We start from the raw sequence: 16,620 nt of genomic DNA on the forward strand, positions 1-16,620 counted from the left end.
TGATCATCCCATACTTCATCTAGTAAGACCCTGTCAGGCTGACCTGGGAGTTCATTGTGTCACACTTTAGCTCCTTGTCTACCGTGGGTGCCACTTTCCTGTAATCCAAATGTACTAGTCTGATTCTGTTTCAAGGCACTTTCTTGGCGTCTGCAACTGCATCTTGACTGAAGAATGGCACATGACCTTGGCCCAGTGGACAAGACCCTCATCTACCTGTCCACTTGTCCCACTCGGAGCAGCAGGAGTACGTACTTGGTTGGACACCATCACCCAGCCTGGTTCTCAAGAGCTGACCACAGTCCCTCTAGTCCATTTAGGAACACTGACCCCTGCTCCTGACCTACTCCTCCTACTGCATTGCAAACTGACCTCAAGATTTTCCCCCATCATTTCAAATATTTTTTCACATTACTTTCTGGACCAAAGGAAGTAGAGGCTGGTCTGTGGGAAACAGAAAAGCCTTCTGTGGAAAAGGGAGCTGATCCAGTTCCAAACCCTGCCCTGTAAGAGGCGCTGCCAGCTTCCCCAGCATTGGGCCCTCTCCTGTGACACTACGATATCCACTGCAGTTCAGGGACACCAAGGGCACCAGGGATGTCTGCTCCCCCACCCCTGACTCTGTCCCTGTTACTGTGCTTCAGGCATGCTGCTCTGAAAGCTCCAGAGTACTAAAGCTTCCCAAACCCAGACCTGTGCTGTGACATGCTAGGCCTCCCAGTGGCTGGTGGCACTATCAGAAAGAAGGCTAGCAAGTAATAATCCAGATATCTGAGCCTCATTTGGGGAAGGGAGAAGGAACGGGAAGGTGGTTTCTGGGGATCACATTCACGTACGCTCACTGGTAGAGTTCAGAGCTGTGTCTTGGTAGGCCCTGTAGACATTGATGAGCATAAAATGATCACCTTCAGGGTGCAAGAACGTTTTCCAGCAAGTCTCAGCAGCCTCCTCAGCACCATGAGGCACGTGCAAAAAGCAACTGGGAGCTTTAAGATGCAAGAGGTCACAGTCAGCAATGCAGAGACACTTCATCCTGGCCCAGCATGCTATGAACCCACTCCTGTCTTGGTTCTCTGAATCAATACATTGTTCTTAATATTCTTGTTTACTCGGAAGCCAAAGAGATTGAGAGTGAATTGTCTTAATTCTTTCTCCTTTTTGTGCATGTTGCTTTGCACATACTGCTCATAGTCCAGCGGAAGCAGGGTGTCAAGGGGCCCAGCAGGTCAGACAGGACTACGTTCCGAGCGGCACAGCATTTAGTCCATGCTGCTGTCAAAGAATATATGAAAATACAGGAGCCAGTACCAGCGAGGCTGGTGGGAAACACAATCACACGGTTCTGGGGAAGCACTGTCTCATGACTGCTGTGTCGTTTGCACTACACTAGTCCTTTAGGCAAGACGCCAGGCATGACCTTTAAAATGTCTGCATTAAGGTAATTTAAAAAAATCTCCTTTTAGTCTATTAAAACATTTTACCACAGGGCTGTTGTGGCTCACGCCTTTAATCCCAGCACTTGGGAGACAGAGGCCAGCCTGGTCTACAGAGTGAGTTCTAGGGCAGTCAGAACTACATAGAGAAACTCTGTCTTGGAAATAAAAACAAAACAAAAACAAAAACCCACTTTACTATTATCTGCCAAGTTAGCTGGATCAGCCACTGTCCTTGCTGCACACTCCATCTAAATCTTTACTCAGTGTGGATTCATGGTACAAAGAAAGGATCATTAAGGAGTACCTGTTACCATGGCAGCGATGGTTAGCATTTCATCTACACAGTCAAATTCACAGGCTGCTAAGATAGACTTTGAGAGCTGTGGATCCAGAGGAAACTCAGACATGATGATTCCAAACTCGGAGAGATTGCCATCATTGTCCAGGGCGGCCAGGTAATCTAAATCTTCCAGTGCTTGCATCAGGCTTTCTGGGGCTAGGAAAGATAGAAAGGGGGTGGGGGGAGGAATACATTTTGCACAGCTGAGATGGAGCAGCGGGTAATGATTTTTCATTTTTATATAAAACAAGCAACCAATGAACAAAACCTGTGGAGCAAGAATGGGCCAGACACTGAGTCGGTAGATTCTGAGGGGCTGACAGGGCCCTTATGGCTGTATAGATAAGGGCCCTGACAGAGTGGCAGGCTGCTGTGCAAAGGACAGCTAGGGACTCTTTGCATTTTGATGCTGTCCTGAGGAGTCAAAGATGACTCTGGGGATCTGAGACCCCTGCTGATCAGGCAGCATGCTCCAATCAGTGTGACTGGAGGGAACATAGCTGATGCTCACAGAGCATCCAGAGCAGAGTCTGATCCCACCAGACGGCCGGCTAGCCAGTGAGCCTGCTGCAGGCTCAGAATACTGGCTGTGTGAGTGAGCAGCCTCTGTACCAGTCTACAAAGCCAGCCCCAAGTGTACTTTAGGGAAGGCAGAAATACCCATTGCTCAATAAGGCAAAACAACCATGGTCTACAACCTAGGAAACTGAGGTATGACAAGGAAAATGGGCAGAAAAAAAAAAAAAAAAAGACAGAGTGGCCTAGAAGCCAGAGAAAACAGAAACACCTGACACAGACACACGAGGTTACTGCAAACAGACTGACTTTCCCCATCCCTCATTTCTTTTAGATAACATGGGCACCACTTCTGTGTGTGTTACAGCCACTCAGTTTCCACAAAGAAGTCCACTTAGTCTCTGACCACGTGGAACCAAGTTCTATTAAACATGCTTTTTCACTTGTCTGCTACCTGGTATCCCAATAAAGGCAACGCAGGGAAGCCAACTCCTGCTGCACCACCTAAAACCAAAGGCCCAGAGAGAGCCGCAGGCCAGCTTTCGTCCGTCTCAGTCCTGAGACGTACGTAGTATGTGGGAGACGGCACCCATAGGCCTAACCCAAGAAGCAACTGAACCTGCCTGTGCCTGAGAGTTTTTAAGTGACTGACAGGAAAAATTGACTTACTTGCTATTTATGCTTTGAACTCTACAGCCTAGTCACAAGCTCTGGTTTGATCAGATTCCCACTGTGGTCAGGCAGCCAGGAAAGCTTTTAGAAACCACAAATGTGGTCTGAGATACACCTCCATGCAGGCAAAACCCCCACACACATAAAAATAATAATTTTAAAATGGCTGCCCAGTGAGTGGCTTCTATGTACATGAGGGCTCTCTTTGCTACAGCCTGTCTTATTAGACTGATGCTCACCATCCATTCCCTCAGTCCAACGTCAGTGTCTTGTGCTGCCTGTTGGCACGTGCAAGGTCTCAGGCAGGTGTGAACTTGGGGGTAATCCCAGTGCTGGTCCCTCTGGGGTTGCGGGGAGAGCTCATTGCAGGCACAGACATAAACCTGGACTCACATTGTTTCTAACGGTCCAGCAGTGAGACATGGCTTTGTGTTACTGACCATCTAATTGCCCCCACTAACCCAGTCACAGTGATGGCTCAGGGTGGGCTCCTTCTCACACTGAGCCAGACTCCCTTCCTTGGGAGTTTTATATTTTGCACCAAGACAAACAGGGGCCTTTCAGGGGCTGAGCATGCACACATCACGGAGCTCAGGCAGAGAGCTGCTGTGCAGATCCTGCTGTGCAGATGGGAGGAAGGAGACAAGGAGAGGAGGTGTGTGGATGGAGAACCAAGAGACGGAGAGATGAGGCTGGAGGATGGCAAATGGGGAAAATGCTTACAACACAAGTCTGAGGGTCTGAACTCCACCCCAGGGACCCACATGGTGGAAGGAGAGAACTGACTCCTGCAGGTTGTCCTCTGACCTCCACAACTAAATGTAATAAAAACGAGTAACAACAACGTCCTAACTGTGGCCTTTACAGGTACAGTGGTTGAACAATTTCTTAGCTCTGGGCTGTTCTACAAGCAACATGCAGCATGCATCCTGCCTGCAAGGAGGAGCCCCTCCCTATCCAGAGGTCCAGGTGCAGCTGGGGTGATCACCCAGCCAAGCGAGCAGGTGGCTTTCTCTTACTCTCTTGAGTACAGGCTGTGGCACTTTAAGACCAATTTGTTTCAGAGGAGAATCTCTAGTTTACAGTGCTTTACAGACTTGCAGGCATCCTCACAAACATCTCTGGTCTGACATCTTTGATGTCAGAAGTTCCAGGTTCACTGACTCAAGCCCTGAGGGGGCCACTGCAGAGCTGGACCCCCCTTTCCCACTGGCCTCTGCAGCCAGGAGTCCAGCCCTTGTCCGTACTTTGTGTTTTCTTCAGGCCCTTATCATGTCCTTGATGCCAAGCTGGAAGTTCAGGTTGAATACGATTCATTTTTCTTTTCTTTTCCTTTTTGAGACAGAGCTTCATGCAGCCCAGGCTGACCTGGAAATCCACATACAGGACGACCTTGAACATACGATTCTCCTACCTCCACTTCTACTTCATGAATGCTGTGCTTATAGGCACGGACCATCAACCCTGGCTCTCATTTTTCTTTTCATAATCCCAGAAAACCTAGCCATCCCCAAACCAGTTTTATCTGCTACCAGTAAAACAAGTTTTGAATATGAGCATAGAGATGACATCTGGCACCGTCTGAGACGTTTGGCCTGGTTTCTCTCCAACTCCCTGTCTAAGTGCCTTTGCCTTCCAAGGACAATAGCAGTCTCAGCCATCTGTTTCTGCGGAGGCACTCAGCCGGTCCCAAGCTTCCTGACCCAGATCAACAGTGGCTGTGGTACTTTCATGGGGGTCTATCCTCAGGCAGCCGAGCTTGGAAGAGGGGAAAAGCCTTGATTTAGTTTTTCAAAAGAAAGGTTCATGCCGAGGGAACTCACTTAACTGCCGGTAACCTAGTCATGCCAAGTCCATTTCCACACGGTTCACAGATCCTGAAAAGGGCAGAGAGTGTGCGCTCATACAGTTCAATTATAAGTTGAATTAAATGCATTGGCTGCAAGCTTCTTCTTCTTCTTCTTCTTCTTCTTCTTCTTCTTCTTCTTCTTCTTCTTCTTCTTCTTCTTCTCCTCCTCCTCCTCCTCCTCCTCCTCCTCCTCCTCCTCCTCCTCCTCCTCCTCCTCCTCCTCCTCTTTTCCAAAATGATGAGCCAGAGTTTATCCACAACTACGTTTCCCCAAGCACAGCAGAAAACGGTTTTGTGTGTATTGTCAGGAGCCAAAAATAAACGATGAGTTTGACTCCTTTGTTCCCAGTTATCAGCTTGAAGCCTCGGGAAGTAAGCAGCACACAGAGAGAGCAGGGGTCCCAGCAGAGAGAGAGCAGGGGTCCCAGCACACAGAGAGAGAACAGGGGTCCCAGCACACACAGAGAGAAAAGGGGTCCCAGCACACAGAGAGAGCAGGGGTCCCAGCACAGAGAGAGAGAGCAGGGGTCCCAGCACACAGAGAGAGAACAGGGGTCCCAGCACACAGAGAGAACAGGGGTCCCAGCACGCACGCACACACGCGTGCACACACACACACGCGTGCACACACACACACGCACACACGCACAGAGAGAGAGACAGAGAGAGACAGAGAGAGAGAGAACAGGGGTCCCAGCACACACACACACAGAGACAGAGACAGAGAGGCAGAGACAGAGAGAGACAGAGACAGAGAGAGAAAGAGAGAGCAGGGGTCCCAGCACAGAGAGAGCAGTCCACAGTCCAGCCTCCTGTTTCCTTTCAGGTATCTCTGACGTCTTATTTCTTCAGAACCCTCTAGCAAGCGAGCTTTTTCTTCTCCCCTCACATCTAGTTCACCAACCACCCCTTCTCCTGAGCTTAGGGTGATGCTTAGGGTGCCAAGACATGAACAGTAGAGCTGAATGGGCAATGTTTACGGGTGAAATGCATGTGGAGTTGGTGCTGTAGGCAGTGGTACGGTAGTTGCCCATCATGCAGTCTCTAGGTCCATCCCTACCATCATGAAAAAAGGAAGTCAGGTCTTGGATGTGGCTCAGTGGTACGACACTCTCGGAGCATGCTGGGGCTCTTGCTTCAATCTCTAGCAACACCAAAATGCAAAAACAATAAAAGGATAAGAAAAAAACCCCAACACTGTGGAAGAGCACTTCTGGGAGGGCTCCTGTAGCAGATCCATCTGTGGCAAAAGCCAGCCCATCTCAAGTTCAGAGGCCTTCAGGTGGGAAGAAGGAAGGCGATGGTACTCTCACCCCTAGATGTCATCCTCAGGGCCAGGGCAAGGTGAAGGACAGCACACTGGCAAGCCTGGGTTATGCAGCTCCCACTTTAAACACTTCTTCTACCTTGATGGCCTCTTCTGACCTCTCTGTCTCACAAAATGTAACAAAGGACACAGACATCACAGGCAGATTGCCACTTACTTCTAGGGTAAGCATGATGGGAAATCTTAACCACTGGCCAAAAGTGTAGAAGAAATAAGTTATTTTCACAAAGATATAAGCAAAAACTAAGAGCAACCAATACTTCCTAAGTTGGAGACCTTTATACGATGATCCAGACATTTGCGGGAGCTAAGTAAGCTTCAAGTCACAGAACAAAGCAGGTTGGAGAAGCAGGACCCTGCTCTGACAGCTGAGTGTCTACCCTGGCCATGGGGCTAGGTCCCCATCAGCTTCAGGAGCATGATGGGTGGGGAAACGGGGAAGCCCCCTGGCCATGCTCCTCGACTCATTATTTATAGGCACCTGCTGCCCATGCTTGGCAAGGAGCACTGACAAAGAGCACCAGGGAGAGAGGGAAAATGGGACTTTCAGTAGGAAAAGGTAGGACTGTGAGACACCAGCCACTGTCAGGGCAGACACCACTGGCCCCATTTTTGTGAGTTGCCTTGTGTCTAGTGACTCTGTTTCTTATCTGTAAAGTGGAGCAAATAATAGCATCTAGTCACTGGGCTATTGTCACAAACGATTTAACACACCAGTAAACACATATAAACGACTGAGCCTTCAGAGAACAGGTTGGTGTTTAAACACATGATACGCAGACAGTCGCTGCTGGCAGACCTTCCTCACCAGCTGCTTGTTGACACGTATAGCTCAGCTGGGCTTAGCCAAATGGTGGTGGTGCTCGCCTTTAATCCTAGCACTCTGGAGGCAGAAGCAGGTTATTCTCTGATTTTGAGGCCAACCTGGTCTACAGAGTGAGTTCAAAGTCAGCCTGGTCTACAAAGCAAGTTCCAGGACAGCCAGGGTTATACAGAGAAACATTGTCTTGAAAAACCAAAAAGAAAGAAAAAAGGGTTAAGACATGTGCAGCTGCCACCACCTCCCAGACACTAGAGGGATTTAACCTCAGTCTGCCACACAGAGGATAAGGCAACCGAGGGTACAGAGAAAGCCACAAGCTGGTTTCCTTTTGAGCATGTAACACCAATCTGCTTTGGGCACGGTAGCTGTCACTCAGGTAGCAGCTGCATGGCCTGTGCTTCACTGGCCTTTCCCTTAGCATTTCAGTAGCTCTGGGGACAAAAAGAACTCCAGGGCCAGTAGACTGGGTAGAGCCCTGGAGGAAACTGATCAGATTAGGAAACTTACCTCTCTTGTATATTTGCCCTAATTGCAAAGGAGTGAAATCTGAGTGGACTTTCTCCAGGAGCTAATTATGTAATTATATAATAATTAATTAATGAGGAGGACACTAAGCCACTTCAGGAATGTATCTATTACCTTCTATTCATGTTGTCCTTACACACCAGTGCTCTACTGTCCCTCCCTGAATTTATTCCTGATAATATAGAAGAGAAACTCAACAAACAAGGGTCGGGGTAGGGTTCTGCTTTTTGTCTTTACAAGATAATGGAAATATTCATCTTCCAGAAATCATAAGGCCTTGGACACCTAGAGTCTACAGCAGAAAGGAAGGACCTCTTGGTACCAGTATACTTTACAGGTAATTTCTTACTGCCTAACATCAGTATCTTTTTACCTCTAGAATAGTTGTGGTCCCGATTCAATTATAAATCAAGCTGGCTTTGGAGTTGGAATGTGGCTCTCTCCTTCTCTAAACCCAAGCATATTGCTAAAAGAAAAATTAAGAGATTCTGTCTCATATCGGAAGAGTCAACTGGTGTGAGACAGAAGAAAACCAATAATCTAGGAACCATTATTGTCAAGATTCTATTTCTTTCCATGTTTGTCCTTGCTTTCTGGGAACCTTTCTCTACTCAGCATAAATCCAAACTTTACATTTTGATACTAATAATGTTTAAGTCTTCCACAGTGAAAAATAAATCTTCCCAATAGCAATCTCTGAAGTCTCCAGAAGGAAGATGGGCCCAAACAACCATGACTCTACTTGATCCAGAATGATGCCATTGTACCTAAGAACATTACTCATTGATCAGCTTTGGACTGAAAACTTTCCAAGGGCAGTTCCAAGAAGAGGTGGTCCACCATACTACACTTCTAGCCAGAATCTCAGACAACTTTATCCATTACTCTGAGACTGGCTATAGACTCTACAGCTAGTCCTGTTGAGACCTAACTATCTGAGCTTTCTTATAGAACCCCACAGGGATACCGTCGCTTTCGCAACAGTAGGAAGCAATTACAAGAAAATGATGCTCCTCTCTCAAAGGTTTCATTTTCCCAGGGTTATGGATAAATGGTTATAGGGTTGCAGGTGGGAGGAACAATAGAATCTAGACTCAGTATTTTCCTTAAGAAAAGGAAAAGGGGAATGGATAGGTATAGGATATTAAGGTAGATTATTGTATAGACTAGTAAACTGATCTAGTAAAATATCAGCCTTAGATAACTTGCACTGATATGGATTCTTGTATATTGATACAAATGTAAACTACTATTTTTTTTTTTTTTTTTTGTGGAGCTGAGGATTGAACACAGAGCCTTGCACTTGCTAGGCAAGCGCTCTACCACTGAGCTAAATCCCCAACCCCATAAACTACTTTTATATTCCTTTTTAAGATAATTTGTATATTGATACAAATAAAAAACTACATTTGTCGTATTATAAAAGTTCCTACTCCTGCCCGGCGGTGGTGGCACACGCCTTTAATCCCAGCACTCGGGAGGCAGAGGCAGGTGGATCTCTGTGAGTTCAAGGCCAGCCTGGTCTACAGAGCGAGATCCAGGAAAGGCGCAAAGCTATACAGAGAAACCCTGTCTCGAAAAACCAAAAAAAAAAAAAAAAAAAAAAAAAAAAAAAAAAAAAAAAAAAAAAAATCCTACTCCTGTATGAAATATTTTGTATATTGATACAAATGTAAAATTATATTTGAAATATTATATGTGTGTTCTACCTCTGTTCACAATATTTTGTATATTGATACATATTAAGGATATTGTTGTGATATTGCATATTACATTATACATTTCTACCTCTGTTTAAGATATTTTGTGTATTATCACAATTTGAGGTCACTGTTCCATTATTGTACATCTGTTTATAGACTGTTTCTATAATGTGAAGCCTTAGTCTTTAAGTTATTTAGGATGATAAGAATTACAGGCTAACAGTCACCCATACTTGTAATATTTATATGTTAGTTAGGTTTTCCAGATTTACAGAAACATAGGTTGGATGGATAGGTAATCTTCAAACACTTCATAGACCTAGAGAATATGGCATTTAAATGTATTATTAGCTTAGATTTCTGTTGATATGAGACACGATTGTTTCTGGCAGCACTGATCTGATCCCGAGAGAATGTTGGGCTAAGACACTCCTTTTGGAAGCTGTTTTCTTCTTGGCATAAAATGGCCTGCTGGGCAAAGAACTGCCCTTGCCTCAACTGTTGACAGCATGAATACTGTCCTTTCTGGACAAGCAGGACACAGGGAAAAGCGACTACTGAACCTTGCCAAGACAGGGTAAGATGGTCTTTCAAAATTGCTGCTTCTGAAAATGGTCTGTCAGATATTCTAGGCCTCTAGCCAAATTGGATGCCCCAACAGTGCTGAGAAACTTTAGGTGACTGTCCAGGCTGCCAGCTGTCTCTGTCTACTCTCGCAAGAATTTTGCATTTTCCATTTTCTCAGGTAATATTATGTTCCTTCTCAGGTCTTTGATAGAGTCGAAGACTAGACAGTTACAGTTACAATCTTCTCATATCTTATCTTAGCCAGAACATATTAAGTACTAGATTCAGATTCTTCAGGATAGACAGCTATTGGAGTAATCTCTGTAACATGCCATTTACCTATGTTTTGAACATCTCTGGATCTTAGTATGTATCTCTTATTTGATGTTTTTCTTGCTGGTTATAGTTCTACTTTTGTTTAGGTTATTACTTTTCTCCTCCCCTGGACAATACTTGATAATCATTCCTATTGTATATAGTCTTGTATTACGTTAGAATTTTCTGATTTAGACAAAAGGGGAGATGTAGTGCATAGCTGTTCTTGAAGCACTTTCCCTAGAGATGCAGCAGGTAACTGCTCCACCTGCCTTATAACCTTGAAGTATGCCCCTGGGGCGTGACCTCATGGACACTTAGGACCTGAGATTCACATAGGCATCTCTCCCTCTTCACTCCATCATGGGACTTGGATGAGGGACTGATCCAGGCAGCCAGGACAGTGTTCCAGAATGTATATCAATTCTGTTCTGTACAGTGAGTTTTTCCCCTTAGTAAGTCCATTGCCCTTTAAACAGACTCTGTGGATTTCTCGTTATACTCCCTATTTCTGCTGCTCTTGCCAGTCCTTCTGACTCCACTGTCCAAGAGATAAGATATTCTCTGGGCCGGGAAAAAGGCTCAATGGGTAAAATGTTTGCTGCACAAGAATGAGAACCTGAATTTAGATCCCCAGCAACCACATAAACAGCCAGGCTCATGGTGCACATCTACAGCCTCAGGACTTGGTAGGAGAGGCAGAGCTACGAGAATCCCAGGGACTTGCTCACTGGCCAGCTGGTTTAGCCACTCAGTGAGTCTCACTTCAATGACAGACCCTGTCTCAAAAATGAAGGCAAAGAGTAATATAGGAAAATACCAGATGCTGAGCTTTGGCCCTTGTGCTGGCTGGTCTTACGCCAACTTGACACAAGCTAGAGTTACCTGAGAGGAGGGACCCTGAATTGAGAAAATGCCTCCACAAGATTGGATTTTAGCCTGGCCAGTAAGGCATTTTCGTAATTAGTGATTGACGTGAGAGGGTCTAGCCCATTGGGGTACCATCCTTGGGCTGGTAGTCTTGGGCTCTATAAGAAAGCAGGCTGAGCAAACCAGCAAGCAGCACCCCTTATGGCCTTGGCCTCAGCTCCTGCCTCCAGGTTCCTGCCCTGTTTGAGTTCCTGTCCTGACTTCCTCCAGCGATGAGCAGCAGTCTGGAAGTGTAAGCCACCCACCTTGCTTTTGATCATGGTGTTTCAGCACAACCAAAGTAACCTTAGCTGGGACAGCCCTTACCGCACACCACACACCCCCACAGACCCACAGACCCACACACCCGGTTTTTGTGCCTTTAGGTTTTCTTCAGAGAATTTCTACCTGTGATGGTGAGAAGGTATCAGCACTGACCAAACCCCGTGCTGACTGGCACTGGCTTACTCTGACAGGTGCCACGTGCTCCCGGGTGCCACGGAAGGAAGAAGTGGCAGGATTGAGAAGAAAACCTGAGTGTGAAGCTACCTGGCCTGTTCATGAAGTCGCAGCGGCCCAAACCCGCGATGTCCACCCTTTTCATGAAGAGCACCATGCTGGTCAGGTTGGCTTCCTGCATTTCTGCGGGCTTAAGCGGCCTCATGTCTTTGGAGGCAAATTCTTCAGTGTACAGACAGAAAAGTTTTCCTGGAAGAAGACAAGGGAAATGGCTTCAGTGTTGCTGTGACATTCATCCCTGAAGAACTTCACGCGGCTGGCTATTGTGCCTCCCACACTACCTGAGGGAGAAGACCCAAGCAGCTGCTTGCGGGTCTCTGCTTGGCTTTGGCTGATGGGCTGCAGGACGAGGGAGTTGGCTCTGATTCGGGGGTTGTATACCTTTAACAGAAACACAGCATGTTAGCTCCGGGACACTCAGGTGCGGTCACCTGCCTCTCTCCAAGGTGACAGCCCTGCAGCATGCCACCAAAGAGAAGCTGTCAGGCTCTTTTCCTTTGTTTGGTGTCTATACACACACCATGAGATGGAAACTGCAAGGGCCGTGGCAAAGGGGTCTAAAGCTGCTAGCTTCCACGGTACCTCTGGAACTACGGGACCTCAGTATCACCTGCCACAGGACTGAACTGCCAGTTCCAGGGCCTCATGCTAGTGTGTGGGGACACCCTTCCCCAAATGCCACAAGAAAGAAAGGGTTTCCACTCAGCAGACCTGTCATACTTTGATGTTTTGTTCAGACGGTTACCTCAATGGGCCCACTTGTATGGCACATACTGGGATTTTCTGGGTAGTATATCTGCTGCAAATGCCATACAGAACTAATGGTTTATTCTGGTGTGTGGCTTAAAAGGGCAAGTGGTAGCCTGTCCTCTAGGAATGATGAAGTAACCAAAGACCAACTTGAGCCAGGTGTAGCAGTGTGCAACTAAGACTCTAGTGCTCGGAGGCTGAGACAGAGAATCTTAAGTTCAAGGCCAGCCAGGCTACATGGCAAGACCCTGGCTCAAAAGAGACTACCTTCAACTTATTTCAAGGGAACCTTCATAACCACTGGACACCATGGTGTCACAATGAAACAAGGACATTTTCAGGAAGTGCAGAGTTTCCTCAAGGAATAAAGTCTGGTAATTTTCTCTCTGTCTCAAAAGCTTTTCTTTTCTTTTCTTTTCTTTTTTTTAGTTCTAGTGGTTTTAGAGTTTAAGAAACCATATCTCCATTTTTAAAAAATATTTATTTATTTATTATGTATACAGAAGAGGGTGTCAGATCTCATTACAGATGGTTGTGAGCCACCATGTGGTTACTGGGAATTGAACTTGGGACCTCTAGAAGAGCAGTCAGTGCTCTTAACCTCTGAGCCATCTCTCCAGCCCCCCATATCTCCATTTTTTTTATTTAAAGGGAATGACAAAAATATTTTGTATGAGGTTATTTCATTTATAATTTATTTATCTTTAAATTATTTTATTTATTTATTTGATTTGTTTGAAACAGGGTTTCTCTGTATAGCCCTAGATGTTCTGGAACTCACTCTGTAGACCAGGCTGACTTCAAACTCAAAGAGATCTGCCTGTCTCTGCCTCCCAAGTGCTGGGATTAAAAGCACGAACCACCACCACCACCACCACCACTTGGCTTTAATAATTTATTTTCTTTCTTTTGCTCTTATTTGTTTGCTTTTATTTTTTTTTATTTTCTATTTTTTAGTTTTCTTTGAGACAGAGTTTCTCTGTTTAACAGCCCAGGCTGTCGTCGAACTCACAGAGATCTGCCTGCCTCTGCCTCCCAAGTGCTGGGACTAAAGGCGCGCGCCACTGCTACCACACCTGGCAATAATTTATTTTCTAAAGAATTTAGACTTAGAAAACTTTGTCCAATTATCCAGTATTTGCAAAAGTTAGTCAATTCACTTGAAACTAACTTCTCTGAAGTAATATGCTAACTATGCTGATAAACAGATAACCAGACATGATGTACCAGAGATGCTTCAGAAGCTGAACAATGAATGTACTGTGCTAGCAGTTTACCTGAAACACAAGGGTTGAGGTGCTGGGCTAGCACGTGGGAGGCCCTGGGTTTCACACCCAGTTAAAGGGAAGAAGGGAAGGAAGGGTGGGAGGAAGGTGCTGGGCAGGCACGTAGACAGGAACCAACACCTTTATGCTAACGATAGGTCTTTTCCTAAAAGCTCTGTACCTCAATTAATTTGCTTCCAGACTACCAATATGTTAATGAGATCCAGCCAAGGCTTCAACTGCTGGCTGCAACCAGTCTGTGCACATCTGACCAAATAAAAAAAGCCCTGGGTCACCGTGCACCCTCATTCTCTGGCCACTGGTGTGGCAGGGACCCAGCAAGTGGGTGCCGGTGATGGCTGGCCACCGCTAGACCCTAGGACAGTACTTACCTGTCTTCTTTCCACACCAGTGTCGATAACAAATCTGACCGTGTGGCTCCAGATCAGAGGCTCCCCGCAGCTGGTGGTCAGCACCACCCTTCGCTGATAGACTTGGCATCTTTTCTCGGATTCATCCATTGGCCTGAACAGGCTGCATTTCTCTTTGGGATACAAAGGAATGACCACCAGCTCGCCCAGGTCTGGGTTTAAGTTGGAACCTTCCTGACACACAATTTCATAGGTTTTTTCAATATCCTAAAGTGGAAAAAAAAAAAAAAACAAGAATAATATTTCAGTACAGAAATATCCCAGAATTCAATAATGTTTTAGGTAATAATGCACACAGAGAAAGAAACGCTTATGCTGTTGCCTTACATGAAGAAAAGAGACATAATCTTTCTTTGGGCAAGTTAAATGTGATTTCTACACAATTTCATTGCTTTTAGTTCAGAGTGGTTCCCTCAGGAAATGTCCTACTTGCCACTATGCCTTCACTCTACCGTTTTTCCAGCTTGATGCCATTTCTCAGACACAGGAACACGAGCAGAAAAATCAATTTTATCTTCACATCCATGGTGGGGGCTCACTGTTCCTCAAGCCAGCAGAACTAAGCATTAGTCAACATCATCTAGATTTTCTATAAAGGAAAGTGTACCAGCCAGGTGTGCGGGCTCATGCTTGTATTCCCACGGCTCAGTGGGCTGATGCAGTAGGACTGCTGTGGGTCAAGTCCAGTGTGGACTACAGTGTGAAACTTCACCTCAGAAAACTAAAATAAAGCATAAAGGGGCATACACAAACATTATTGGGATCCTCACCTAGGTCACCTTAGAAATCATCTGACCCATGTGTAGTTCAAGGTGGTGGCGGAAAAGCCCTAAGATGGGCAGGAAGCAGTCACCAACACCTTGCATTTGCACGTGTTTAGAACGATCAGTTCCAATACACATCAAATGTGTTGGGAAAGAATATAAACCACCTGCTATGAAATTACTTACAAGTAAATGGGAGTGCCTGAAGGTAAAGTATTTTAGTTTGAACATTTCTCAACTCACAGCTAATTTTTGAGAATAGATGTTACTTAATCTGATTCTTTTATAGCTTCGGAATTTCCATCTTCTTTGTGTGTGTGTGTGTGTGTGTGTGTGTGTGTGTGTGTGTGTGTTTGCTTTTTTCAAGACAGGGTTCCTTTGTGTAGCCTCTGCTATCCTGGAACGCACTCTGTAGACCAGGCTGGCCTAGAACTTACAGAGATCCTCCTGCCTCTGCCTCCTATGTGCTGAGATTAAAGGATTCATGCCCACGCTGGCCAGATTTCGTCTTTTAAAGTGTAAAGGGACAGCACATGGGAAGCTCGCCTAGCTTATCAGAGTCATCAGAGTTCAAAGTTGTTTCCTGTGACCTCTGCAGTTTTTCAGGATCCAGTCCCTTCTCCCTCTCTCTAGCCTCAAGGTGCCTTCCTTTCTATACCATTTGTAGAGTGGTTCCAGGCACCAAGGGGGAGGGAAGAGTCTGGAGGACAGATCTGCCTCAAAGAGGGGTCAGGCATCAGAGGCTCTGGGAACTGGGGTGAGCTTCTCCCGGGAGGCCTATTTTCACATTGCCCTCTCCACCACATACAGGGCTTACCAGGACAAAATCTTTTCTTTTTAAACTAAGCAACCAGCACAAATGTTTACATCCTAAATAATGAAAAATGTGTTAACTGGAATAATAAGAGCAAACTATTTCTTGTGGATGTTTGGGAGGGGCAGGATGATCAAGAGGTTGTTGGTTCCGTGTCTTAAACAAGAAATGAATGATCTAGACCGCTCACTTTATTTATTGTACACATTTTCTTTCTTTCTTTCTTTCTTTCTTTCTTTCTTTCTTTCTTTTTTTTTTTTTTTTTTTGTTTTTTCGAGACAGGGTTTCTCTGTAGTTTTGGTGCCTATCCTGGACTAGCTCTATAGACCAGGCTAACCTCAAACTCACAGAAATCCACCTGTCTCTGCCTCCTGAGTGCTGGGATTACAGGCATGCGGCACCACCGCCTGGCCGCACACATTTTCTTAGGACAGCCTCAGTGAGAACGCCCACATTCCACCCAGCTTCAGGCAGATGTCACTAACTCTCAAAAGAGAACACAGAAAAGGAAATTCAGCTCTGAAAGCCCACTTAAGAGCAATTTCTTACCAATATATGCCTTCAAACAGCAGTGAATAATTATTCCCTCTTAGAATATTGTTGAAAAAAATAATTTTGGTAACTAAGTTGTTTTTTGTTTTGTTTTGCTTTTTGAGACAGGGTCACTGGCTGATCTGGAACATACAGAAATCTGCCTGATTCTAGTTGCTAATTTCTTTATGTTGAATTTTAGACATATATGTGCGAGTATGCGCGCGCGCGCGCACACACACACACATACACACTCACACGCACACATGCACGCACACCCATTTTTTTGCTGGAGGAGAAATAAAGGAAATATTTAGCAGGAAAAGGGCAGAGGTAATAGAAATGGATGCTATGTATAATTCCCACTCCTCAAGCACAGCTGACATATGTATTTGAGGCCATAATCTTCAAAAATTACAAAAGGCAATCCTGAAATATGCATCTGGTGCTTCAAGTCTACTGTCCATTCATTTCCTTGAATACTTTTTTTCTTTTTAGGCAGGGTCTCTCGCTTTAGCCCTGGCTACCCTAGAACTTGCTATGTGAACCAGGCATGGAGATCCT

At 45.6% G+C, this 16,620-nt stretch overlaps 1 protein-coding gene across 1 annotated transcript in view; it reads right to left on the minus strand.

Annotated features, from left to right (window-relative positions):
* Dhx32 (DEAH-box helicase 32 (putative)) overlaps positions 1–16,620 on the minus strand; it is a 59,071-nt gene that overhangs the window by 4,696 nt on the left and 37,755 nt on the right. Inside the window, exons 5-9 of the mRNA XM_036196707.1 lie at positions 13,909–14,154; positions 11,783–11,882; positions 11,532–11,690; positions 1,741–1,932; positions 837–986 (exon numbers count right to left, since the gene is read on the minus strand). Of these exons, the coding sequence (XP_036052600.1) occupies positions 837–986; positions 1,741–1,932; positions 11,532–11,690; positions 11,783–11,882; positions 13,909–14,154 (847 nt within the window). The remainder of the gene's footprint in view (positions 1–836; positions 987–1,740; positions 1,933–11,531; positions 11,691–11,782; positions 11,883–13,908; positions 14,155–16,620) is intronic.

Source organism: Onychomys torridus, chromosome 1 (genome assembly GCF_903995425.1).
Source record: "Onychomys torridus chromosome 1, mOncTor1.1, whole genome shotgun sequence".
Lineage (NCBI taxonomy): Eukaryota > Metazoa > Chordata > Mammalia > Rodentia > Cricetidae > Onychomys > Onychomys torridus.